The 27,166-nt window shown below is 49.1% G+C and overlaps 1 protein-coding gene across 7 annotated transcripts; it reads right to left on the minus strand.

Annotated features, from left to right (window-relative positions):
* Positions 1 to 3,904: 3,904 nt before the first annotated feature.
* On the minus strand, positions 3,905 to 26,253 carry HYKK (hydroxylysine kinase). Of its 7 annotated transcripts, XM_034667749.1 has the most exons (6): positions 26,175 to 26,246; positions 22,746 to 22,754; positions 22,284 to 22,634; positions 20,913 to 21,052; positions 12,626 to 12,809; positions 3,905 to 5,354 (listed from the first exon to the last, which is right to left on the minus strand). In XM_034667749.1, the coding sequence occupies exons 3-6, from the start codon at positions 22,627 to 22,629 to the stop codon at positions 4,894 to 4,896; spliced, it is 1,131 nt and encodes a 376-aa protein (XP_034523640.1). In that variant the 5' UTR covers positions 22,630 to 22,634; positions 22,746 to 22,754; positions 26,175 to 26,246; the 3' UTR covers positions 3,905 to 4,893. The 7 variants fall into 7 exon arrangements, with proteins under 7 accessions (XP_034523640.1, XP_002923061.1, XP_034523637.1 ...); XM_002923015.4 differs by lacking the exon at positions 22,746 to 22,754 and having other exon boundaries at positions 26,175 to 26,253; XM_034667746.1 differs by having other exon boundaries at positions 22,284 to 23,224; positions 26,175 to 26,253.
* Between the last annotated feature and the right edge of the window lie 913 nt (positions 26,254 to 27,166).

Below are 27,166 nucleotides of genomic sequence, written 5' to 3' on the forward strand. Positions count from 1 at the left end.
CGTGCGCGTTAGATCCAAGCCCGGACCCCAGCCCGGTCCCCGACGAGCGCGCATGATCCAAGCTCGGACCCCAGCCCGGTCCCCGACGAGCGCGCCTGATCCAAGCCCGGACCCCAGCCCGGTCCCCGACGAGCGCGCCTGATCCAAGCTCGGACCCCAGCCCGGTCCCCGACGAGAGCGCTAGATCCAAGCCCGGACCCCAGCCCGGTCCCCGATGAAAGCGCCTGATCCAAGCTCGGACCCCAGCCCGGTCCCTGACGAGCGCGCCTGATCCAAGCCCGGACCCCAGCCCGGTCCCCGACGAGAGCGCTAGATCCAAGCCCGGACCCCAGCCCGGTACCCGACGAGAGCGCCTGATCCAAGCCCGGACCCCAGCCCGGTCCCCGATGAGAGCGCCTGATCCAAGCTCGGACCCCAGCCCCGGCCCCGACATGCGAGCCCGATCCCCGATCCCGACCCCTACCCGCGGTGTGCGCCTCACCCCCGACCCGACCCGGAAGCACGCCCCCGCAGGCGAGCCCCGACTGCCGGCCTGTCGCCGGAAGCGGGTGCAGAGTCATGGCACCCAGGGTGCCTTGGTGGCGGCTGCAGGCCGAGACCGCTCTGCCGCGACGCGCACGACCCCTGCCCAGCGGGAGGGCGACCAAGCTTCCGCGGGTGCCCAAGGACAAAGTCTCACCAGCTGGACACACGGAAGAGTGGAGACCTACAAGAGGACTTTCCTCGATGAAGAGAACTCGCCGCCAAAACCTCTGCGGTGAAGCCGCTGTCAATATGGCGCCCGCGCGTGCGCAGAGCACGGGGGCGGGGCCGCCGCGGGCCCGGAAGTCCGGGGGTGGGTCCGGAGCCGGTGGCGAGAGCGGCCCTTGGTGTCCCGCAGGCTTCTCCTTCCGCGTGGTCGGCCCCAGGCCTGGGATGTGTGCTAAGTGGGCGCCGGGAGCCCCCCGCCCCTGGTGGCCGCGCACCCTCGGGCCGGAAGGGTCCTGGGCGGGGACGCTGTGCTCCGGGAGGGGCCGGCACCGCCCAGCGCTCCGTCCGCCCGCGCGGACCCTGTGACCCGTGCCGGCCCCCGGACACTTCCTCTGCTGCTTCCCCGACACGCTCCGTGTGCTGGTCGTGCGGAAGGTCACACTGGCGGTCGTGCGGCCCAGTTAACTGCTTAGCAGGAAACGGTCCCGAGCTCATCAGACGAGCTTGCGTCCCGCCTCCGGGTCTCCCTTCTTGAACCTGGCCTCCGCTCTTACTGCGGACGCACAGGGCCAGCCAGGGCGGGGCTCCCGGACCCCTGGTCAGGCCAGGATGGGTCTCACGCCCGGTCTCCTCAGCCTTTTTCCTTGTCGGCCCTCCCGAGTTAGGGCCATACCTACCAGCAAGGCACGCAGCATTTAGCTTGGCTGACACTGTCCCGTGTCTGTTCGCTGTCCGTCCCTCCACCCTTTCCCGGCAGCTTCTGTCCCTCTGTCGAACACTCAAGTTGCCTTGGGTTACGAGGTTGACCAGGTTTTGGGTTAATACGGAATCATGTGCTCACAGTCCCCTCCACGGAGAGGCCGGGAGGGCAGGGACTCTGTCCTCTTCAAGTTGGGTGAAAAATCACCCCTGGGGGATCTGGACTCTGAAGAGGAGGTAGTCTGGGAGCGAGCTGTGTTTTGAGGCCTCTTCTGTCATTCCTGCTTCCCGCGCACACCAGGAGGTGAGCCCGCCAGCCAAAATGGCACAGGACCCCACCCGACAGGGCGCTGTGCAGCCTCAGGCCGAAGTGTAACTGGGAATCTCCATCACGAGGATGAGGATCCCTGCCGCCTTAGGTCATTCTGCAGAATTAAGCAAGCGTTAACTAAGAGTTTAAGAGTTAAGTGAGACTCGGAATCTCAGGTCTACAGAAGAGGGGTCGGGTGAGATAAAAGGGCAGAAGGAAGAATGAGTTTGGCCAGTTTGGGTGACGGAGCAATTGAGTCTGAGCAGAATGAAAGAGAAAACGAAGTAACGCAGGAAAGCCATTTGAGGCCAATTTGTAAGATGCCTTCAAGGCCAGAAATTTTTCTGTAGGTAACAGGGAGCATTAAAGTGATGTTTTAGGATGATGAAGCCTCACAGTGTCCCATCCCACATGTTCCTTTTACAATGTGGTGTGGATGCTTCCCATTCAGAGGCCCTGTGTCCCCTCACCTTGAACTTCGTGGGCCTCTGACTACAAGAGAAGTAACATCCTACGACTTCCAATGGTCAGTCATAAAAATGATAGATTTCTGTCTTGTCCTCTTGGGATGGTCGTTCTTAGAACATGGAGAGGTGCTCTCCCACCAGCCCAGACGAGGTCCCAGCTTCCCCTGCCAGATACATGAGTGAAGACTGCTGCGGAAAGTTTTACACCTCAGTCACTGAATTTCCCCCAATCCTCAAGTCACCTCCCAACAGGGGCCCAAGCATTTGTGGAGCAGAGACCAGCTGCCCCAGTGCCTGAGTTTATACTCACAGAATCCATGAGATACTTACTAATGATTGAGATTTAAGCCACTAAGTTTCTGGTTAAATTGTCACACAGCGATGTATGCAGCTAGAGTTTCTATCTGCCTCTAAGAGGATGACTGTAGGTTGGGGAGACTAAGGATACGAATACTGGAAAGTAAGGGTCTTCTGCCGCCTGGAGCGGATAAGAGCCTGGATAGAAAAAGCCACTTGCAAGAGTAGAGTCTTTGCATATGGCATTGATCCCCAAATCTAGAAGTGGGTTTTCTCCTCAGTGTCTGGGAAGACCAGAGACTGGCTCTTGTAGAAATGCATGCATTCCAGCAGTTTATCAAGGGTGTGCTAGGGGCCTGGCGTGAAGCTAGGCCCTGAAGACAACAGGAAATAAATACTATTCAATTTATGCCACCAAAAAGATGGGGTTTTTTTAAGTTTATTTTTTTTAGTAATCTCTACACCCAGTGTGTGGCTCAAACTCATGACCCCGAGATCAAGAGTCACAGGCTCTAGACTGAGCCAGCCAGGAGGCCCTCCGCCACCAGAACTGAATGACTAGAGACAAGGTAGGACAAACACCGAGTAGTAAACTATCAGTGCAAGGCAGCCGTATTTAAACACCAAGGTGGTGGCCAGGAATATTTGCATTAGGAATTCAGTGAAGGAGAACCCATGTTTGCAGGAGCAAGTAAGGAGGAAATCTGTAGTTTCATGGTGTAAGAGAATGAACAACGGTCTGGGAGTGAAATCCAATTTTCAGTTCATTTTTCTGGTCCCCAATTTCCTGAATGGTCCAGCTAGATAAAAACAAACAAACAAACAAACAAAAACAATGGGGGTGCCTGGCTGGCTCAGTCGGTTTGATCTTGGGGTCAAGAGTTCAAGCCTCATTTTGGGGGTAGAGATTACCTTTAAAAAAATAATGAGAAATTCTTAAATATATACAATGCCTTAAATTTCAGAAGCGTAAGTGCTTTCATGTGAGTGATCTCATTTGATCCTAACACAGATGTGCCCATGCACGCGTGCATGGTGGGCGGGAGAAGGCGACTGGGACCCTGGCTCTGTAAGCAAATTCCTCGTCTGAAAATGGGGATTAATGACAGCAGTACTTCTCTCATGGGCTTGTTGTGGAGATTAAATGAGATAATGCATGAAAATACTGGGATATAAGAAGAAATACAGGTTTGGTTTCCGTCCAGGTTCTGGCACAACGCCTCTAAAACCCTCATAATCTCTTGAATGGTAGAGAGAGCAGTGTCTTTGTTATTCATAGTAAACCCCTATCAAGTACACCGGAAATTCGTCTAAGGAGGCGGCTCCACAGACAGAGAAGCAATGGTCGTTCACATACATTGAAAGAGACATCACTGAAAGGGTGTTTGAATGTCCAGGGTTGTGGACTTGGAACGTCTTAGAGAATGGACAAACCCACAAGAATAAGGAAACAGCCATTTAATAAATCATCCTGAGGGACACATGAAGAGAAATCCGTGACAGAAACAGTGGTATAAAGAACGTCAAGTTTACGGTGAGCTACAGGTCACATTCATATGAAAAGAACCATGAATGAGAGCGATTTTAAGATATCTGTTTAGAGACTTTCTTAGTCTCCATCTGAAAACTAACCGTTCTGTTTAGGAAGCTCACGCAGGAGTTCGTGGCCCTGCCTGGAGGCCTGCCTTGGCTTCCTCGCAGGGCGAGCATCTTCCAGCACCCGTCTCTAGAGGTTCAATTTCAACTGCCCTCTCAAGCACGTGAACACTTTTTCTTAGGGACACTGTCTGTATCTTAGTCTGTGCCTTATCTTCTCACACCTTTCTTTTAGCATACATTAATTTTGCAAATATCTTTTAAAACCACGGGAAAGCACATATCAGGTATAAAAAACGGGACAAGAGACAAAAAGTAGTTTGATGTAGTCTCCGCCCTCGAATAGCTCTTAGGTCATCATCCACACTACCAACTGACGTGCCATCAAAAAGACAGAGTACGGTGTGGGGTTCTAGAGAAACGGAGAAATGGGAGGAGGCTTCACGGAATTGGTGCTATGTTCACCAGGTCCCTGAATTACGCCCAATTGTTTAAAATACGTGAATCTATCCATATACATGTGCTTCTTTCAAAGTTTAGCACAGTCACTGAGCTCAGGGCTGGACTAGATCTTGAGACATGATCTGATTCAAAACAGGATTTCGCATGTTTTATACATGAGGCAAGCAGGACCCCCAGAGAGACGTGCCTGCTCAGGGGGCACTTCTGTAAATTTAAGGAGTGGTCATGAGATTGCTTGAAGGCCTTTGTGCTTTCATGCGCACTGGTCTGTTCCGTCTGTTCATTCCTCACTGTGCAGGGACATCCTTGGTAGAATTAGATTTGGTCCCCTTGGGTTTTTCATGATCGGAGCTCATGGGAAGTTTCCCCGAGTCACAGGGGGACCCCGGAGTCATAGGACCTGGCAGTTTCAAACCAGATTTCTTCCACAGCCTTCTGACCCAGGTCAAACATGTGCTGCAAGTGCTTCCACCCGGTTTTTGCGGTAATCATGAGATAGTCTTTGTTCTCCGGGTGCAGCTGGCAAGAGTACGCAGCGATGACAAGGGACTGGCAGAAGCGGCCGCACACGAGTAGAAACAAGGCACCCCTCTCTACGGGCGTCAGCGGGATGACGCTCTCAAACCCTGCAAGGACGTGACCTCCCACGTGTACGGGACTCTTGCTCTCAATCATCATATACGTGATGGTGATGGCCGCTTCAAACACATAGTAGCCGCAGCTCATGTCGCTGAAGTCCAAGATCCCAGACACTCGGTACAAGGTGTCGCCAGAGGCTGACGTGCTGGACTCCACTAAAATATTATGGTCATTAAGATCTCCATGATTGATACCTACAAGGAGAAAAATCAAGCCACATGCAAACATGTAATTCCCCAGCTCCTTCTCTGCCCATCTCCTGTTTCTGGGGCACGGCCACTCAAATGTGACGAGCAGTCAGAGGGAGAGTCAAACCCTATTCTTCCTGAAATAAAAGAATTTCCTCTGAAAGGGAAAAAAGCAGTTAATTTCAGTAGTTGTATTTGCTTTTGCTTCTAATCAGTACGAGGCCCGACGATGCAGGTTGTGGTTGCTGCAAACACCTGGTTCTGACTGCCAGCAGAGTGAGGGGAGAGGCAGAACTGCCCCAACCCAGAAATGTGTAAAAGGAATATACATATGTTCATATTATTATACAAAACAAACAGTTCTAAAGGTGCCTGGCTGGCTCAGTCGGTGGCACGTGCAACTCTTGATCTTGGGGTTATGAGTCTGAGTTCGTGTTGGATATAGAGATTGCTTAAAATTTAAAAAAAAAAACTTAAAGAAGAAAAAGAGAAGAAGAAAAAGCAAGAGTCTTAGAATGGACCAGATGTGTCTTTATGTTAACCTAGGATTTCCAAAAAAATTTCTGATAACAAATAATTCTGAATTTCCGCAGTCTTGATTACTAGACTAGATGCTGCTATCTCCAGTTAGTACACCTCAAAGTGGGGGTCTGTGTCAGTGCTGGTCCACAAACTCTTACTAGTCTGTATGAGATAACACAAATTGAGAGTGTTCAGAAAATTTTATAGCAGTTGTCGCCTAAGAGTGTGATCAGTGGACGTATCTCATTAACAGAGTAGAGACCGGTTTGGTGTTATCGAATTCACATGTAAGTCATGTGTGGTGAAGCTGTGAACCGGTCCGGAACAGTAGGATCGTGCAGCAGGCAGTGGGGTGGGGAACCCATCCCTGTCTTCCATCAGGAACAGTCTGAGAAATTCTGATTTCAAAGCCCGCTCAGGATTAGGAAGAGATGGGGGCATCCATGAGCATGAAGCAGTGAGCGTTGGACTTTACGATAAGTGTGTGATAGAAAGTCTGTGACATTCACTTCTGAGTATAATGGCGATTTCTTCTATGTGACTTGGGATTGTGTAAATCATGCTGAAGTAATTTAGCAAACGTTACTGTAAACCAGATTCTAAAGTACACTTTTGTGGAACGGGATTCGTTATACAACTGGCACCATGTCATGGTTTCACCAGCAATGTTTTTTCTTCCTTAGAGGTAAAGCAATGGTGCCTCTTATACGATCAAATGGGATTTTAGAACCAAGGAAATATGTTACTTTGTGAATGCAGTCCGTATATTCGCAAGCATTTTATTTCTTCTCTCCACATGTCCAGTGGCCCATCAAGAAATGATAGAGCTATTGAATGCCTGGGGAAAAATAACAAAAGTTGTTGAATTTGAGAATTAAAGAAAGAGAAGGCATTCTGATCAAGATGGCAGAGTGAATTCATCCTTTGATAACCCTCCTGTGTGCAACATACCTAGGAATGATGACAATAAAGAGAGAAAATAAAGATACGGCCAACCTCAAAAACAAGATGGATCCGTATACAAAAAAACAGACGATAGATGCCACGCAGCAAGCAGGAACGCAGCCACGGGTCCGTCCACTGTGCCCAGCAGTGTGCTTACCCCTTCGGGAGAACCGGAACTGGAAATGCTACCTGCTGGGTGTGGGAGAAGCCTCACTGTGTGACGCGAAAGGCAGTGGGAAGGCCTTCCGAACTCATGAACAGAGGACAAATCTGCTCCCAGTCCACTGCTCAGAGTGCTATGGTCCACACGGGCAGAAGGACGGAGCAGAACCTTGAAACCAAATGCAGAACCAGGCTGCTGTGTGAATACATTCGCTGTCAAGTCATTCTAGTTACCAACGTCTTTGTTTTAGTTTTGAGTTAGTTTTTCTTTTTTTTTAAATCATTCTTAACTAATCTCTACACCCACCATGGGGCTTGAACTTACAACCCCAAGATAAGAGCTGCATGTCCTATGGACAGAGCCAACTACGGGCCCCTCAGGTAGTTTCTTTTGGCTCTTGCTCATGGTTCCTTCCTTCCTTATGTGCTGGTACATAGTATGTTCTCTGCACACAAGGCAATGACTCTGGAAAAATAACCGGAAGAACTTCTATGAAGCAGGTGATGGGGATCGAGGAGTGCACTGATGGTGATGAGCCCTGAGTGATTCACAGACGTGGTGAATCGCTCTCCTGCACACCTGAAACTAACATGACACTGCATGTTAATTACACTGAATTAGAACAAAAATAATTAAAAATTTTTTTAATTAAAAAAGAAATTCTAAAACTGGAAAACATAATGAAAGAAATTAAGAATGCAGTGGGTGGGTATAACAGACTAGACATAACTTAAGAAAGAATCAATAAATTAGAGGACATGTCAGAGAATTATCCAAAATGCAGCATGGGCACAGAAAAAAATGAAATACACACACACACAGGTGAGAAGAGACAGAAAGATTCAGTGAGAGACCGAACATGAGCTTAAATGGAGCTCAAAAGGAGGAAAGAGAAGAGCTGGGCAAGAATTTCCCATAACTGATGAAAGACAATATCCACACACAGATTTGAGAAACCCAAGTATATTAAGAAAAAGAAATCATTTAAGAAAAAGAGAACATCCTGGGGTGCCTGGGTGGCTTAGTCATTAAGTGTCTGCCTTCGGCTCAGGTCACGATCCCAGGGTCCTGGGACTGAGCCCGGCATCAGGCTCCCTGCTCAGTGGAAAGCCTGCTTCTCCCTCTCCCACTCCCCCTGCTTGTGTTCCCTCTCTCGCTGTCTCTCTCTGTCAAATAAATAAATGAATAAAATCTTAAAAAAGAGAGAGAGAAAAGAAAAGAAAAAGAGAACATCCTACGAGAATCCCAAGGGAAAAAGGCAGGTGGTCTTCAAAGGAGCTGCAGACCGACAGCTGACCTCTCAGCAGGAATGGAGAAGCTAGGAGACAGTGGGACCCGAAAACCCAAAAACCCTGGAAACCTAAAGTCCTATAGGCTGTGAAAATATCCTTCAAGAATGAAGAGAAAATAGAAACATTTTCAGACAAATAAAACCACAGAGAGTTCACCATTAGAGAACTGCACTAAAGGACATTCTATGGGATGTATTCCAGGCAGGAAAAAAAAAACGGCACCAGGCAGAAAGCTTGAGGTGCTGGAAGATATGAAACCAACATATGAGTAAATCTAAACAAACTTGGCTAAGAAAGAAAAATAATAATGTCTTTTGGAGTACAAAAATATAGATTTAAAGTTTACTAAAACAATAGCTTGTAAGCCAGGACAGAGATAAATGTACTTAAAGTATCTTTAGGTCCTTACGTTGTCTTGGGTCACATTACACTTTGATAAGTTAGAATCGCATATGAGAATCTCTAGGGTAACCACCCGAACAGTAGAAAGAAAACGTGTAGTACCCAAAGTTCTGGACACACACAGAAAAGATACAATCATGAAAAGAATGACCTCAAAAACAATTAAGTCAAAAGAAGAGAGGACACAGAAAAGAATGGGAACAGACAGAAATCAAGAGTACAAAAATAAGATAGTTACATAACATCAGACGGAGGAGACATTAAGGCAAAAAATTAGAAGAAAGAAAGATGGATACCATATCTATAGAAGCTTCAATTTGCTAGGAAGATACCAATGCTAATTTTGTGTGCGCATTGGCTGAAAGTGTATCAAGCACATTTTGACGGAAATACACATAAAATACAGACAGTCCACAATCATAGTGAGAGATTTAAAATACACTTTTCTCAATAATTGTTAGAACACATGGGCAAAAAATGTCAATAGTATAGAGAATTTAAACAACATGGTAACAAACTTGACCTACTAACGTATAAATAACTGCACCCAACAATCACTGAATAAACTTTCTTTTTCAGCACACATGGACCATTTTTTTTTAAAGATTTTATTCATTTATTTATTTGACAGAGAGACAGCCAGCGAGAGAGGGAACACAAGCAGGGGGAGTGGGAGAGGAAGAAGCAGGCTCCCAGCGGAGGAACCTGATGTGGGGCTCAATCCCAGAATGCTGGGATCACGCCCTGAGCCGAAGGCAGATGCTTAACGACTGCGCCACCCAGGCGCCCCAGACATGGACCATTTTTAAAATTCACCAAATACTGGATTATCAAGTAAATCTTAATAAATTTGCCAGTGCTGAAATCATATAAAGCTCCTCTATCCCATATGGTAGCCATTAGCCATACATTGCTATTTAAATTCATTAAGATTAAATAAAATGAGAATCTGGCTCCTTAGTTGTACTAGCTCCATTTCAAATGCTCAGCAGTTGCACAGAAACTATCATACTGGACCATGTGGATATAGACCACTTCCACCATTGAAGAAATTCTACTGGGCAGCACTGATATGACATATGTTCCCTGCCCATAGTGCAATTACAGTAGAAATCAACAATAGAAGGGTGACTGAAAACGTCATCATCAACGTCTTTTACAGACCTCTATAAATGCAGAGACAGACCAATGTTCATGAACTAGATTCCTCAATCTTATAAGTGTAATATAAACAAATATAAATATGTTATACTATCCATTTTCTCCAAATTTATATACAGATTCAAACCAAATCTAACCAAAATCTTCACAATTTTTTTAAAAAAATGACATACTGATTACAAAATTGATAGTAACTGAAATGAAAAAGGACCAAAAATAGTCAAGACCCTCTTAGAAAAGAACAAGAAGGTGGGAGGACATGTTCTACCAGCTATGAAACCTTAAAAGTTAAAAAAATGAAGATAGCGTGGTAATCTTTAGAAATACTCACAAATATTCCAGTTATGTTCCTCCCAGGAACATGCTGGGTTGCACCTCTCTGCTCCCTAAAAAGTTGTGTATGGCCATGTGAGTTTTTTTGGCCCCTGATATATGAACAGAAGTGATGTAAGAGCAAGTATGCAGTGTCCTACATTCTCCTTCCCCAACTATAGCAATACTCCAGTTGGTGAAATTTCCATCCGTCTCGATCCCAAAGTGAGAGTCCGTAGAACAGAACCCCGCCCAGTCCATGCTGGACATGCAGCTGGAGTGAGAACCAAATCTTTGCTATTGCAGTCCTCAAGAATTTGGGGGCTGTTTGTTACTGCAGCATAACCTTGCCTAGCTGATACACAGTGTGGTATGCGAGCAGAGGTAGGCAAATAGAACAGGGCAATAAAATAGAGAGCCCCCCACACATTTGATTTATAGCAGAGGTGGTACTGCAAAACAAAGGGAGAAAAGATGGCTTTTTAATAAATGTTGGTGAAAAAGTTAGCAGTCGTAAGAAAAATGCACACCATATGTAAATTTCAGATGGCTTACAGACCCATAATGAAAGGCAAAAACTGTAATGCTTTAGTAAGATAACAGGAATATCTTCGTGACCACAAGGTAGGGAAAAATGTCTACACAAGGCACGAAACACTAACCCCGGAACAGAAGATGGATATATTTGAAACCAGGAAATTAAGGACTGTTCATCAAAACACATCATAAAGACAGAGAAAAGGCAAGCCACAGAGTGGGACAAACTATAACCAATGAAGGATTTGTATCCAGAAAATATTCTGAACTTCTAAAATCAATGAGAAAAAAACCCCAGTAGAAAACCTGACAAAAGACTTGACTAGGCACTTCACATAAGAGTTTATCCATAATGGCCAATAAATAGGGAATTGTTGAGTAAAAGCACAGTGAGAAATCATTACATTCATATCACATTGGCGAAAGCTAAAACGTCTGATGATAGCAAGAGTGTGGAGCAATGACAACTTCTGCCCTGTGCGAGCGGTAGCATACAGTCGGCAACCACTTTGGAACACTGTTTAACGTCATCTTGTATCGCTGGACACAGACGTGTCCTACGACCTAGCAGTCCCACCACAGCACGCATGACGTCATACACCCAATAACCCAGATGAGGAATGAGGGAGGCTGGGACCAAGCGGTAGTAGCAAGTGGGGGAAAGTAAAATTAGAACTGGGAGAATCTGATTGCATGTGAGGTGTGTGAGAAAGAACAAAGTCAAGGCTGCCAACTCCCAGGTTTTTGGCCAGATCAACGAGGTGAATGGCGGAGACCATTTCAACGAGGTGAAGATGAGCTGGGGGGGCAGATCTGGGGGGAAATCAAGTCTACTTTTGTGCTACCCCCTTGCATTACGCTCACACAAAGTAAATGCTGTGGACTGAACTGTGACTGCTCCCCCTCCAATTCGTATGTTGAAGCTCCCACCCCCCGCAGTGTGGTGGTATTTGGAGATGGGGTCTTTGGGAGGCCATGGAGTTTGGATGAGTCATAACGTGGGGCCCTCAGGACAGGATTAGTGCCCTTCTAAGAAGAGACACCGGAGACCATGGTGCTCTCTGTTCCCCACGCGAGGAGCAGAGAAAAGGTGGCTGGAGCCTGGGAAACAACCTGACCGTGCTGGCAGCTGGACCTCAGATTTCCAGCCTCCAGAACTGTGGGAAAGCCGTGTCTGCTGTTTAAACCCCCCACCTCCGTACTTGTGACAGCAGCCAGAGCTGAGCACTACTGAAAACAGAGGCAGAGGGGCTTGCGGCCTAGGTCAGACTTGCTGCAAGTGCCCCTTCCTTCCTTGTCCTCTGACTGGTGCTTCATGCCCCGTCAGAGGCTGCTTCCACCCTGGAGAAACTGTCATCTGTGTCCATGAGGAGACATGCACTAGTGTGCTCACAAGAGTCCCGTGATGTAGCAAAAAAAAAAAAAGGGGGGGGGAACCAACCTAAAATTCTATCAACAAGAGATGAGACCAAAAATAGCACAGTACGTTCAAATAAATTATGGTACATACATGCTGTGGAATACATTTCGGCAGTTAATGAACGAAATGAACTGGAGCGACATATATGAAATAGATCAATCTGGAAAACATAATGTTGACTAAGAAAAGAAGGTAACACCGTCTGATGCCATCTAACAATGGAAAACATGCAAAACATTATCGCACATAATCTATGAACACATATAGTAACGATATTAGAACACGTGCACCTTTAGTAGGGAGAGGAGAGGTATAATCATGTAAAGTTTAGAGAGGATTTCAAATGTAGCCATTTTAAGGAAAATAAAAGTACTATTCTTTAAAAAGTAGCAGGAGCAAACACAACACAATTTAAAGACTCGGTAAAACTAAGTTGTATGTCCACACTTTTCTGATGCTCTGAAACTCGACAATTTAAATAGCAAGAAAGACACTTACTTGATGGGGGGGTGGGGATACTCACATTCTCGAAAGTGACTTAGCTTGGTCAGGATTTCATCCTTGAACCGCTGAATGACCTCCACGACAATCTCCCGGTTTCGGCTCTGGCCCAAGGCATCCAGATATTTCTCCAGCAGAGGAACGTTTTTCAGATTCCAAATGAAGTTCTCCCGACGAAGACTACTTAACTCTGGGTGATGGAATGTCTAAATCACAGACAAGAAACTCTTAGAGTATGGACAGTTAGAACGACCACGAGGGATGGCTGGGTGGGCGAGAGACCGCCCTCCCAGGCCTGGTGTGAGGAGCACAGGGGAGGGCACCCACGATCACCGACATGCTCCATCAATCCCCCCGCAAGATGGTGCTGGCTGCACACTGGCCCAGGAGCTCATCGCCCTGAACGCACGTCCCTGTCACTTGGTCTTCGGAGCTGTGCGAAGGGGACTCCACGGAGCCCCCCCACAGGAGATGGAGGCAGTTAGACTCTGTTCTCCCCATACGACCTGCGCCTCATTACCTGTCTGACATCATTTTTTTTTAAGATTTTATTTATTCATGTGACAAAGAGACAGCCAACGAGAGAGGGAACACAGCAGGGGAGTGGGAGAGGAAGAAGCAGGCTCCCAGCGGAGGAGCCCGATGTGGGGCTCGATCCCATAACGCCGGGATCACGCCCTGAGCCGAAGGCAGACGCTTAACGACTGCACCACCCGGGCGCTCCGGTATGCTTATTTTAACTCCCTCTATTGAACTGAAACTAAAGGTACAGACATTATGTCTTATCTTTTACAGCTATTACGTTCAATGCTCAAGGAATACTTCTTGAATTCTTGACTGTGACTAATCCTCAGGATTCCGTGTACTGTTCTACAGTGTACCTGTCCTCTTGAATACGGAACGTGCCCCTTTACCCTGTTAATTCATTTTACCATGGACTAACATCTCCTCAGAAATAGAACACATTGTGTTAGAGATGGAAGAGAGCACCTCAGTAAAGAGGTGTTTGTTTTCTTTGTATCAGTGGGAAAAAATAGGAAAATCAGTCATGGTGTGCTAGCTGAATAAACACCTGAAATGCTCTAAAACTGCTGGTCAGATTAACCAATTTCCTGGTTGATGAGAAGTGCTCTGGAGCCTAGAAAGGGACTGACTGATGGTTCCCAGAGCCTTTAAGCACAGCTGGTTTAGTTTAGTTAAGGAACTTCTTTAGTTGTGACTCCCACATACTGAAACAAGAAGTCAGTCTGGCCAAACGTGTTAAGCCAACTCGATGAAAAGCATCCAATCAGCCAGTTATTTATTTGAATCAATTTGGTGTTAGATTAACAAGAATGAGTTTATCTGTCAAAATACCTGATCCACATGCAAACTCAAAAATTGTTTGAAAAAGATCATCTCATTCACAGCAAATCTCCTTCCATAAGTTGTTGACATATTTTCAGGGTAAATACGGGGTTGGGTTAACATGTCCACTTTAAGGTTCATGAAAAGGCACCGAGTTGACTCTATTCGGTTTTCGAATACAATGTCATTTTATGAAGTATTAATTTTTAAAAAGAAAACCCGATTTACCATTAGTATTATTCATGGGATCTGATTATCAGGGCTATATTTCATTAGATCAGTCAAACCTTTAGATTCCATTGAATGCAATGACATTTTTTCTAAGCCACAAGATCACATCGGACTGAACTCAGGCTATTTAAGTTTACAGAATGTTCTAGAGGGAAAACAACTATGGCTGATTTAATTATGAAGAGCAGAATTTACCGAAGTTGGTACTGCTCTTTCTAATTCTTTAACAAAATATGCAAATGTTCCAGTTCTCAAACACTAAAAATGTTGCAAATGCTGAAAAATGCCTGCCATACACAAAATCACATTTATCAGGGAAAGAAATCTAACTCCCCAATTTGCATAAGATTTTCCAAATTCGCACAACTCAAACTCAACATTCAATTTGCTATAAACTCACAAACTGCCTAGCTGAAACCATGCAAAACACAGTATTTTCATTATGCTCACACGGTATAGATTAAATAGCATTTTTTGTACGGCGCAAAGCAATGCTCTTATCTGTGGTTTATTTTTTTTAAATTTTTTTTAAATTTATTTATTTATTTATTTATTTGACAGAGATTGAGACAGCCAGCGAGAGAACACAAGCAGGGGGAGTGGGAGAGGAAGAAGCAGGCTCATAGCGGAATAGCCTGATGTGGGGCTCGATCCCATAAAGCTGGGATCACGCCCTGAGCGGAAGGCAGACGCTTAACCGCTGTGCCACCCAGGCGCCCCTTATCTGCGGTTTATTTAAATAGTTGGGCTTGCCATTGAAACCTGTGGTGAAACCACTTTAAGCAGAGGAAAGACCTAGAGGCTAGATGCCGGTTTCTTTCCCTTGATTTCACCACCTTTAGCCCTGGCTGCCAACTGCCAGCTGCAACATGGAGCTTTCCAGGGACCAGAGCCCACTAGAAAAGTCAGGTTGGGTTACATTTTTTATTCTCTAGAGCCAAGAATGCCCCAGGTTTCAGAACTAGCCCTAATTCCAGAAAAAGTCTCCTCTTTTGAAGCCAATATTTGCATTACTAAGTCTTGCTAGGAGTCTGAGCTTTTTGGACAACACAGAGGAAATGCTTTTTGTGCTGAAATGGAACCTTTGCTTTATTTGCTATTTTCCTCGTAAAACCTCTACTATCTGTCTACTCCTTCCCAAAGAAAGAGACATAAGATATTAAATACGTACTTATCACAGGGCACAGTAATTAGAGGGACGGTTTCCAAGACTCTTTTGCAAGTGTCCAAATTCTCAAAAATGATGATAAAATGTATTTTCTTTGTAAAATTCAGTATAATAAAATTTTAAATTTATTACCCTTGGAGACATATTGCAATCTCAATTTTGAGAACAGAACACTGACAATTGAAGGCAATATAGGCTTGGATGTGGGGTTGTTGGCTCTGCTCAGTTGCTAGCTAAGAGTTAATTTTCTCTGACACTAATATAAATACATATACAAATATTTTATATATAAATATATATAATTATTTTATGAATAAATATTTAAGAATATTTTCTATGTAAATATGTATAAATATTTTAGATATAAATATATATAAATATTTTATATATAAGTATATATATAAATTTAAAACCAGGCGAAGTGTGAAGAGAGTAAAAGGCTCCCGTTTTGTCCTTTCCCCAGGCCTCCAACAAAAAGCAGTGTGAAGCAGGAAATGTCCTCTTTCTGCTTTGCCATGAGAATAGCCATGGGTTCTCTGTAACTGGGAGCAATCAATCAATCAATCAATCAATAAAATCTTTAAAAAAAAAAGAAATGGCCTCCAATGCTACAGGAAAGTCAAAGCACGTGAGGGTCTGGCCAAGTCCTCCCTGGTTGCTGCCATTTGGTGGTAGAAAACCAGGCGAAGTATGGAGAGAGTAAAAGTGATCTGTCCTCTGGAGGCCCAAAGATAAAGTGAGAGGACCATGATGTGCCCCACTGATGTCTCTGAAAAACAAGTATTTTAAAAATCAGATAAAAATTAAAAATGAATGGAAGCATTATCGGTCTATAAAAAGAAAGTTCAGAACAGGTCTCAAGCTGGAAAAACATCTGTTCTCTTTTTCTCTGTAAAGGTCCTAGAAATCTTGGGGAAAAGTCTCCAATTTCAATAAATGCTCTTGGGAGGGGGTGCGGTGGAAGGGAGCAATGCGACTTGTTACTCCCGGAGCTGGAGCTTCTGTTGTGAGAGAAGCCTGATTACTGGATCCACGCGCCCACCACAGTGCCTGGTTCACAAAACACACTGCTCAGGCGATAGCTGCTGAATAAATGAATGCTCTTAGAATAGAAAATTCTAGAATTGCCAGGGCCTTAGCCTTGGGCCACTCTATGTGGAGTTTGAAACGGCTCTGACCATCATGGCACAGAAGGGGAAACCGAGTTCAGAGCAGGCGAACGAGGTGAGTCACTGCTCTCGGCCACCCAGCCGAGCAGCTTTCAGTTGGTGGGACATGACTTCTCACGCGAGAAAGACACGTTCCGGGACAAGCCAGGACACAGGTAGCACAAACAAGCAAAGCCAGTGTCCGTGAGCAGTACGCGGACGATCACACGATGTACTCTGGCGCTCTGGACTTTATTCTACTCCTTTAAAAACGTTCCTCTCAATGGACTTGAACATCCCCTCTCGAGACCCGGAATCTGGACCCCCCCCCGTGCCTCCACCACCCCCACCACGTCCTTGCTAAGTGGCCTCGGTGGGAGCGCCCCGCGCAGGGGGTACTTTCTACGCGTGAGCGGCTCTGCGCCTTCCTTCTGCCGAGCTAAGCTCGGTGCGCACAGCGTCTGCGCCCTGGGTCCCGCGGTGACACCGGCGGCTCCCGCCCCGCAGCCTCCTTCCCCGCAGAGTCAGTTACCCTCCCGCGACACGGTTTGACCCTCCTGAGCACAGGTGCTGCGGGCCACTCCAGGTCACAAGAACATCGCTCGCAGCGAGCGTTGGGGGGCTGCTAGAAGCTGTGCCTTGGGGTCGGCCTGCAAGAACGGACGTGCCGCGGGGGAGAGAAAAGGGTTGCCTTACCGCGTTCGCGCTGTCGGGCAGCTTCACCGCGCGCACTCCTGACTTCATGTTTAACGAAGTACAGCGGGACGCTCTTGCCAGGCTTGCGACGGAGCGACGGTGCACCCGGGTCAGGTTCTGGGTCCGCTCCTGAAGCAGCCGCGCTGTTAGCCCCGCGGCCCGTAGGAGAGGGTCCAGGCTCGGGTAGGAGTGGGAGAGGACCCCGATCGGCCCGGGGTCAGACACGGCGGGTCGCCACAGGCTGTACGGCTGCATATCTCGGATCGAGTTCCTTCACAGTAAAATCCGAGTACCAACACCAGCCTCGCAGTATCTTCCATAAACTAAGACATAAAGACCTCAGACGTGATGGGTGCCCAGTACAGGTGCGCTGAACGTGAGCGTCGCAGCTTCCGGCCCCTCGGTGGACCCAGCCCAACATCGCAGGGCTTCATCGCAGCGGAAGGGCACAGACGGCCAGACTGGAGAAAGCAGCAAGACCTCAGGTGCGCTGCCTACAAGAACCACTTCCAAGACACAGACTGTGACAGAAAGCAGCCAAGAATTCCTTCCACTCGTTCTAGGAGACTGTAGACATCAAGTCTCTGGGACAGAGGGCATAAGAATCTTCTAAATCTTCCTACTGGGGCTTCTCCCGCCCAGTGTCTTCTCTCACTTAGCTCCCTCTAAAGTTCCACCTTTGTCTTCTAAAGCACCAGCCAGATGGGTAGAAACTGGCAGGCTGACACCAGGAACCATGAGAGGGGCACGAGTGAAGTCAGCGGAGGCTGGTGAGCTTTCCTCCATGGCATGAAGCCTTTGCCTCCACAGACCTCAGCCCCTGCCAGCCCCCATCTCTGATATGTCCCCTTTGTCATCCCTCTGTCCTTTGTTCCAGGCTACAGAGACTACCTCGTCATTGATGTCGGGGAAGAAGGCTGCCTCCTCGTGCACAGGGCTGTGTCCCAGGAGACACAGGTTAGAATCCATGTCTTGCTCAGCCCCTCCTTCTCCCATGGCTTAACATTAAATCAATCACCAAATTTGGTTGGCTCTGTCTCTGAAATACATCTTGAACCCTTCCTTGGTTCAAGTCTTCGATCAACTTTTATCTGATTAGGCATTTCAGACCACAAAGTGCTATAAATTTGAATCTTCTCCTGCTTAAAAAACTCTCCAGGGGCGCCTGGGTGGCTCAGCCGTTAAGTGTCTGCCTTCAGCTCAGGTCATGATCCCAGAGTTCTGGGATCGAGCCCCACATCGTGCTCCCTGCTCGGCGGGTAGCCTGCTTCTCCCTCTCACACTCCCCCTGCTTGTGTTCCCTCTCTCTGTCAAATAAACAAATAAAATCTTTAAAAAAAATAAAATAAAAAATAACTCTCCAGGCTGGGGCACGTGATGTGTGGAGCACGGGGTATTATATAAGACTCTGAAACCAATAATACATTATATGTTAATTAATTGAATTTAAGTTTAAAAAAGAAATGGAAAAAAATTAAAACCCTCCAAGCTCCCTAAACTCCTTAGTATCATACACAATAATGTATCTTATAATCTGACCCCTGTACATGTCCAGTTTTGTCCCCTGTCGCCCTCAGGTTTAACGCCTGTGTTCCAGCCGCCATGAATTACTCAGAGGTTCTGGAACACGGTCCCTGAATCTCCACGGTTGTGTGCATGCCCTTCCCTTTAGCTGAAATGCCCTTCCTCCCTTTCTCTGCCTCATGGATTCCTAATTTTTAAGAACAAGGTCAGGGACCCCTGGGTGGCTCAGTCGTTAAGCGTCTGCCTTCGGCTCAGGGCGTGATCCCAGGGTCCTGGGATCCAGCCCCACATTGGCTCTCTGCTCTGCTGGGAGCCCGCTTCTTCCTCTCCCGCTCCCCCTGCTTGTGTTCCCTCTCTCGCTGGCTGTCTCTATCTCTCCCAAATAAATAAATAAAATCTTAAAAAAAATAACAACAGAACAAGCTCAGAAGTTTATTGTTGTTGTGTTTTTAAATCCAGCCCTCCTTGAACACCTGTTGTGTGTTTGACACTGTCAGACACTGAGGAGAAAAGACGAATACTCGAGGCGTAGACCCATTTCTCAAGCACACTGCGTCTTCTGTAGCACAGGTTACAGGAAGCACAAACAAGCACTAAACGATTCCAACACCGTATGTGGCTGACTGTCATCCCGGTGCCCCCCTGTGAACCATGCTTCCTTCATTCCTGCCCTATGTAGCTTCCTCAGTTGACTTTGGGATTAGACACATCACTGGCTCTGGCCAATGGGACATGAGCTAGCATGATTCTAAGAGAGGCTTGAAAACCATTTGTACATGGGGCTTGTCCCCTCGGGGTTTGCTCCCTTGGAAACCAGCAGCCAACGCTGGAAGGGTGTTCGGCCACCCCGGAGGGCGAGAGGCCACGCAGAGAAGAAGAGCAGCCCCCTGGGCAGAGCTCCCATTTGAGTGTGGCTTGCATGTGTGGCCCCAATCCACACCCCGCAGAGCAGAAGATCCACTCAGCCCGCAGAGACATGAGAAATAAATCCGTGTTTGATGCTGCAAGTTTCTGGGATGGTTTGTTACACGGCACCAGGGAACTGGAACACAGCTCAGTAAGGCCAGTGACAGGAGGAGGTCTGAGTTCAGAGGTCAAGAGGAGGAAGTGATCGTTTATGCACAGCACGGAAAGACAGGGGTCCAGGGGACATTTCACAGAGCGGGTGACACCCAAGCCAGGTGCTGAAGGATATGCAGGAGTTTGCTGAGCAGGGAAAATTACAGGTGGCTCGGAAAATGGCACGAGTGCAGATATGTGAGACAGAACAGCCCAGCCGGGGATCCACAAGGAGTGACGGGGAGAAGTGGCAGGGGGGCACAGACAGACAGACAGGCACAGAGGTGGCGCAGGCAGGACAGGGTACACGGGGCCTCACATGGGGACCCACACGGGGACCTTGGCCTTCACGTCAAAGCAGCGAGAAGCCGCTGACAGCTTCCCGTGGTCAGATTTGTAATTTTAAAAAAGTAAGCCTGGACTGGTATAAAGAATAAATTGGAAAAAAAAGCCTGAATACAGAGGCTACAGTGGTGAGCGAGCACCGTCAAGGCAGGAACGGAGGGCTCACGGGCCAGAGAGTCATGTGAAAGGTGGAAGGAGCAGGATTCAGCGAGGCACCGCGCCGTACACCCGTGCGGCACACACTGGTTACTTCTCAGCACCCCTGAGCGCATTCCTCTAGGACGGGGGAACCCGCACTCTTCCCCCAGAGCCTGGCACGCAAGAGGCGCTCAGCACACGCCTGCTGAACACACGACGTGTTGTGAGCGGCTCCGGGGAAACACCCGTCACACGCGGTATCGCTTCTGTGGGACAGAACACCTGAACGCGTCCCTCTGCCCCACATGAGCTAAGTCCTCACCTCCGGCGCTGGCTGAGTAAGCCTCACCGGGTGAACACCGTGGGGTTTGCTTTGTGGTACAGACTGTTCCCAGGGAGCAGCACAGAGAACACGAGGACTGTGTAGAAATTCAGGCAATCTTGCCGATACCCCAGCGAAGCACAGACCTGGGCAGGAAGAGGCCTCGTGGTCGTGAAACTCACACATCGGCGGCCCCATTCCCTTCCCAACACCCCTCAGGAGTCACCAGGCATAAAAGGGGAGTCGGACCCTGGGTTTATTCGTCAAGTAAAATAAATCCAAACTAAACAAACAAGAAACTCTCATCAACAAGCTAACCCCCACGTCCTACCTGCAAGGTCTCATCCAGCTTGCCAGCGAGCCTCCCGATATCATACAGCAGCTGGGGGCTGCTGGGGATCTCGGCGACAGGTCTCCCCGGGAGGTACGACAGCAGCCTCACCAGGTAGCTTGCGACTCCGGAGCCGCCATCTGGATGGATGCAAGCACATCCCGTCAAGTGTTCTCAAGAAAATGACTGGGGGCTGTCCTGCCTTGGTCACTGTGACTGCGGAGAGCCACAGACGTCAGAAAAGAAGAGCAACACACGTGCTTCGCTGCAGTGAGTTAGCGGGACTCCACGGGGCGGGGCAGACAGACGGACCCCGGGACACCGGAGCCGGCCACGCACACACCCACAGCACCGCAGCCCCAGCCCCAGCCACCGACCTCCTCCTGCAGAATGGAGCTAAGACGGCTTTCGTACATTTGCACCGAGGACAGTGCGACAGGAGGAATGACAGCTTCCAAGGCTCCTGCAGGCGCCAGCTGGGAGGAGCCCGAGTGTCGGCACCGGACACAGCCCGTCCTCAGGGACGGGCGAGGGCCCCAGCGGTTCGGAGCCAGGCAGAGTAACACAGAACCGGAGAACAGCTAGGCAGCATCTCCAGCTTTTCAAATATGCCGAGACTACACTGCACGGACTTCAGGCCGCTGCTTGGAGAACTGTACGGGCTCATCTAAGAATATTAACACTGAGAGGGAAGAGGGCCCAAGTCCCACAGATGAGGACACGCAGCCTTAGGAATGTGAAGCGGTGTGCCCCAGGTCACGCACACAGAAACGACAGAGCTGGGACGGAAAATCCCTGATTTCTAGTTCTCTGCTCTTTCTGCTATCCCACAGTACCAAACACACAGCTGGTCCGATGGGTAAAAATATTTGTTTTTCTGTTTAAAAAAAAAAAGTTTCCCTAACTTCATATGCCCTTAGTGACTCATTCATCAAGTGCTTTCTTTTCTTTCTTTTTTTTTTTTTAAGATTTATTTGAGAGCCAGAGAGCATGCGTGCAGGAGGGGCAGAGAGAGAGGGAGAATCTCAAGCAGACTCCTGGCCAAGCACCAAGCGTGGAGCCCGACATGGGGCTCGATCCCACGACCCTGAGACCACGACCTTGAGATCATGACCTGAGCCACTCAGGCACGCCCCCCCCACCCCCCGCCCGCCAACTCCTCTCTACGGGGAAGAGTTAGAGCAGATCCAGGCTCTGGATCTGAGTCGGAGACCCCGATCTCCACTCTGGGGGTGCTGAGCTTCCCCCGCCACCAAAGAAATCACCATGTCTACACTTGGAGCTCTGAACCTGTTCTCGGTATTTCTACTTATAACCAAAGTGCAGTAATGTCCGTGGACGGTGATGACCGGCAAGGCGGCAGGCTCTTACCTACGGCCACGAGAGAGGTGAGGTTGCCTCCTATGGTAGGACGCACAGAGGCTGTTGGGAACCCAGCCGCTCTCAGAAACATGCTGACGTGATTCTGCACTTCAATCAGCTCTGGAGTTTTGCTGGACTCTGTGTTGCTTATTTTGAGGACGTACTCAGTTGGTCCATCTGTAGTGTCTTTGGTACTTGAAATGCACACATGGAAGTTTTGGTCATCATAGCTAGGAAGTGGCTGGATCTTGGAGACTTTTAACCCAAATACCGATTCCACGAACGCAGAGGCTTGTACATCACTGAAGGTGGGTTTGGCCAGAGCCCGTGATTGCGGATCATCCCCATGTGACATCACGCCTACGGAAAACCACCAACCAGGAAGAGGACGAACAGTGAATACCTGTACTTCAACGATGTTTCTTCACGCAGACCCATAATGCTGCTCAGTCTTGATTCTATACTTCTTACCCCTTTTGACTAGTAAAGTTAAAAAACTGAATTAGTAAATGAGATAAAGAAGTAGGTGTTTGGGCAGCTGAATAAATATCCTTGTATCATAGGTTATTTTTAAACTCACCTTGCAAACAGAAGGTAGGAAAGCACCTGGTATCCCCTAGTCCAATTCCTGCCCCACTCCCCCCAGCAACTGTATTCACAGGGAGACTGAGGTCGTGACAGGTGAAGCGCCCTGCCGAGTCACTCCAAGTGACAGTAACTCTGCTCCGGAGACTCCTAGCCCATGGTTCTGTCCCTTTGACCACGTTACCGTCAGCCTGGGTTAGAGCAGAAGTTCAAATACAGCGACCTTACTCCACTATCCACGAGTCCTGTTGAATTACCGCCTCGGCGTCTGGCTTCTCTCACTCACGTCCGGTACAATAGTGCGGCCTGCTGCGCAGAGCCCCGTGGGAGGCACTGAGGCGATGCGAGGATGCTCTTAGGGGGCTCTGTGACACGATGCAAGTTAGCGCATGGTCACAACTATCCTCAGAGTAAAACACTCCAAAGCTGTTCAAAACAACAAGTCACGAGGCAGCAAGTAATGAACGGAATGCCAAAGAAACCCCAAAGTAAATAGAAACCTCAAGTGCCTGGATTAACACTGAACCGACTTTACCTTAAAGGGTAAAGAATAAGTTTTCTACGGCTAAGCAGAATCAAGGCTTGAAAGAAAAGTTATGGGCAGTTACATAGGGCACCTGGCTGGCTCAGCGGGTAGAGCATGTGACTCTTGATCTCAGGGTTTTAAGTTTGAGCTCCAGGCTGGGTAGCGAGATCACTTAAAAATAAAATCTAGGGGCTCCTGGGTGGCTCAGTCAGTTAAGCATCTGACTCTTGATCTCAGCTCACATCTTGCTCTTACAGTCATGAGTTTGAGCCCCGTGTTGGGCTCCACATTGGGTGTGGAGTTTACCTAAAAACAACAACAACAACAACAACAAACCCCTGCACACATGGGCATCTCTCCAAAGCATCTATGTGATACAGATACAGCGGTGTGGGGCTTCTGAGCATCCTTCAAGAACCAAATATTAAGTCCCTCGTATCCTCACGCCCCTCCTCCCTTCATACTAAGTCGTAAATAACTAGTAACATCTTGGGGGTGGGCTGCATTTTAGGGCATGATTCTGATTGCTGTTCTCGGGATGTAGTGTTATATAAGGAGAATCTCAAGAAGAGTTAGCTCTTACGGATAGAAATCAGAACAGCTATTGCTTCCGGCAGGAAGGTGGCATGAGGGAGGCAGCTTTCCAGGGGAACGTTTCTATATCTCGACTAGGCTTTGGTTACACGGATGTACGCATCTGTCAAAACTTAAAACTTAAGTAAGCATAAGATCTGTGAACCTCACTGCTTGTAAATTTTACAGGTGAAAAAAGTCCCTGTGAGAGATTGGCAAGGACAAGGGGCTGAGGGTGGGTGGGGTCTTAGGACTTTCTCAGAGCTCCCCAAATCACACTATGCCCGTGAATGTCCAATCACTGCAGATCTATGGAAGCCAAAGCTCAGCTTACTCCAGTGAGGAGAGGGGGATAAAATTCAGGGAGGCACACTGGGGCTCTCCCATATGACCCCCTCCCTGCCTCAGCCCCGAGTCTATTGTCTGATGACTCAAGTGGTGATAAGAATATTAGCCTAGGGACGCCTGGGTGACTCAGTCGGTGAAGCGTCTGCCTTCAGCTCAGGTCACGATCCCAGAGTCCTGGGATCAAGTTCCGCATGGGGTTCCCTGCTCAGTGGGGAGCCTGCTTCTCCCCCTCCCTCTGCTGCTCCCTCCTCTCTCTCCCTATCTCTCTGTCAAATAAATAAATAAAATCTTATTTAAAAAAAAAAAAGAATATCAGTCTAAAATGCCATTCCCCTCCCTGCCTTCCTAGGTCCTTCTTCCCAAAGTGATTTCTCGCTGCTCGAAGCCTGTGTACAGCCCCTCCCGGGCCAGTTTCCACCACCTGTCATAGTTACTGCGTTCTTGCCAATCACTTCTCATGTTTACTTTCTGACCAGAGTATTTGCTTTCCGGTTTTGTTCACTAAAGATGTTGTGACAAAGCCTGAATGGGGTTTCAAAACGCAATCCTTGCACCTGAAACTGCTGGGAACCAACATATCCTATTACATGTATTTGGGCTTGAAGACTTGACAGGAAATGTTAACATTCCTTCTGGAGATTTATAAACTGATATAAGGCCAGGATTCAGAATACTTTAAATTCAAAATACTTGAAAACTTTAAATCCAAGATGAGTTGGAGTCATAGTTTTTCAACTCCTAAAGTGTTAAGGATGTCAGAATAATTCTGAATTTCATATGAATTATATAAATCCTTAAAGATAGAAGGAACCTAGGAGGCAAGTGGAGAAGGCCAGTCTCCGTTCCAGCCTAGAATATGTTCCCAGACCTTCCTCAAATGGGGCTCGGTCGAGCGTATTTTACCACAAGGGAAAAAGTGGAGGGGGAAAAAAAGTGCTCTGCTGGGAGAAACAAAGCGGATTTTAGTCCCAGCTGTGCTGCCTGGCCTCCGAAACTGTGGACCAGTCACATCTCCACTGAATAGGAGCTGGACAGATCCACCCTGAAAGTCCCTTGCAGCTCTAACTTTCCATGCTTTTACAGTTCTTTCTTTTGGAGCTTAAAATTGCCTTTTTTCCCCCTTGTACACAAGGACTCAAATTATGAAACTAACGGCTCACATCAAGTCAGCTCCTGAAAGTAAATAAACACAGAGAAAGAGACATGTTTGTCAGAGTCGTCTGCGTTCCCCCAATGTCTGGGGTGTATGGAGGGGACAAGGAAGAGAATCCAAATCCTGGAGGTGGTGGGTCTACACTTGCTGCCAGAGGGCTTTACCCAGCTTCTGAGAAAGCATCCAGGGAGCACACGTTTCCCAAGCCCACACCCGCCCATGCCTGAATCCCACAAACTTTGTCCCACAACCAGGGGGTCTGGACCTTCAACTCTGCACTGTGTGCAAGGTATCCCGGACCAAACACACGAGTTACTCTGGGTTCTCCCCCGTCCTGGCCAGATGTGACAAAGTCCGCTTGGATTATACTCTGGACGCCCTGCACATGCCCTTCTCCCGAGATGCCTCTGCTCTGCCCTCGCAAGGTGCAGAGCGGGGTCACGCCCAGGGAACGTCCGTGCCCCCTGTGGCCAGCCCAGGGCCCCACAGTCCTCCCGCTGGGGCAGGGGGGCGAGGGGGGTGCGCCAGGGCCGCGGAGGGGAAACAAGGAGGTCGGGGCGCAGGGGTCAGGGGGCTGCAGGCCGGGACGCCGTCCCCACCCGCGGCCGCTCCTCCGCCAGGGTCCCCAGGCCAGTGCGGGAGAGTCGCACCACAGGGCCCCCCTGTGCACCCCCTATGCTGTCGGGGCGGGCCCCGCTCTCCCCTGTCGGCTCACCCGCAGCGACCCGGGATCCTGAGGCGACACCGCGCTCCCGCAGCCGACGATACTGACGCTGCCTGCGCCAGCCCGAGCCCGCGAGCCCCAACTTCTGATTGGCCCCTCGCTGTCCCCCACGGCCAATCAGCGCACACTACTGGGGGGCGAGGCTGGGCTGCGCCCCGCCCCGCCCCGGCCGGCGGGATCGGGCTTCTGATTGGCTTTCTGCAGCCCTTCCCCGCCTTCTCTCGGTGGTCACCCCATTCAGAATCCGGCTACCTCCGACGTAACTGGAATTCTTGTTTCTGATTGGCTCCTCGAGATTCCGCCCCGCCCCCCAGTGGACTGCCACTTGTCAGGGTTTCTGCTCCCGAACGGCACCAGCAGTTGGGTCCAGTCCCCGCGGCTGCTCCGCGCGCGGTTTCCTTCGGGATTCGGGACGTCCTGCTCTCTCTCCCCTCGCCTTGCGTCCCGCTGCCGCCGGAGCCCGTTCCCCGGGGCCGCTTTCCTAGTGCCGCTGGTCCACATCCCCCTCCGCGGCGCCCGGCCACCCGACCTCCGGCTGGGCTGGGGCCAAAGCTACGACGACCGCTCGCTCCCAGGCCCCCGGCCCGAGCAGCAGATGGGGGCGGGGGGCCACGGGCGGTACCGGCTTCGCGGGCCGGGGCCAAGGTCTCCCAGGGCCAAGAGCGGGGCTGGCAGGCGGGCCGGAAAAATCGGGGCGCCGGGCAGGACTTCTCGGCGGGTCGGAGCTCTGGCTGCGGCGCGGTCTCCGTGGTTCTGCCGGCGCCCCCCGTCCTCCCGTGCGGATACCGCACCCCCCCTGCGGGTCCAGCACCCCCTTCTCCCGTGCGGGTCCAGCAGCACCCCTCCCCCTGCGGGTCCAGCACCCCCTGCGGGGGGAGGTCCACGTGGGGTCCCCTGGCCTGGTCACCTGTCCTCCCCTTCCCTTCCCGGGTCTGCATACTTTGCTCCGCTCTCATTTCCAAGGAGCAGGCCTTTATTTTCAC

The sequence above is a fragment of the Ailuropoda melanoleuca genome, chromosome 9 (genome assembly GCF_002007445.2).
Source record: "Ailuropoda melanoleuca isolate Jingjing chromosome 9, ASM200744v2, whole genome shotgun sequence".
Taxonomy (NCBI): domain Eukaryota; kingdom Metazoa; phylum Chordata; class Mammalia; order Carnivora; family Ursidae; genus Ailuropoda; species Ailuropoda melanoleuca.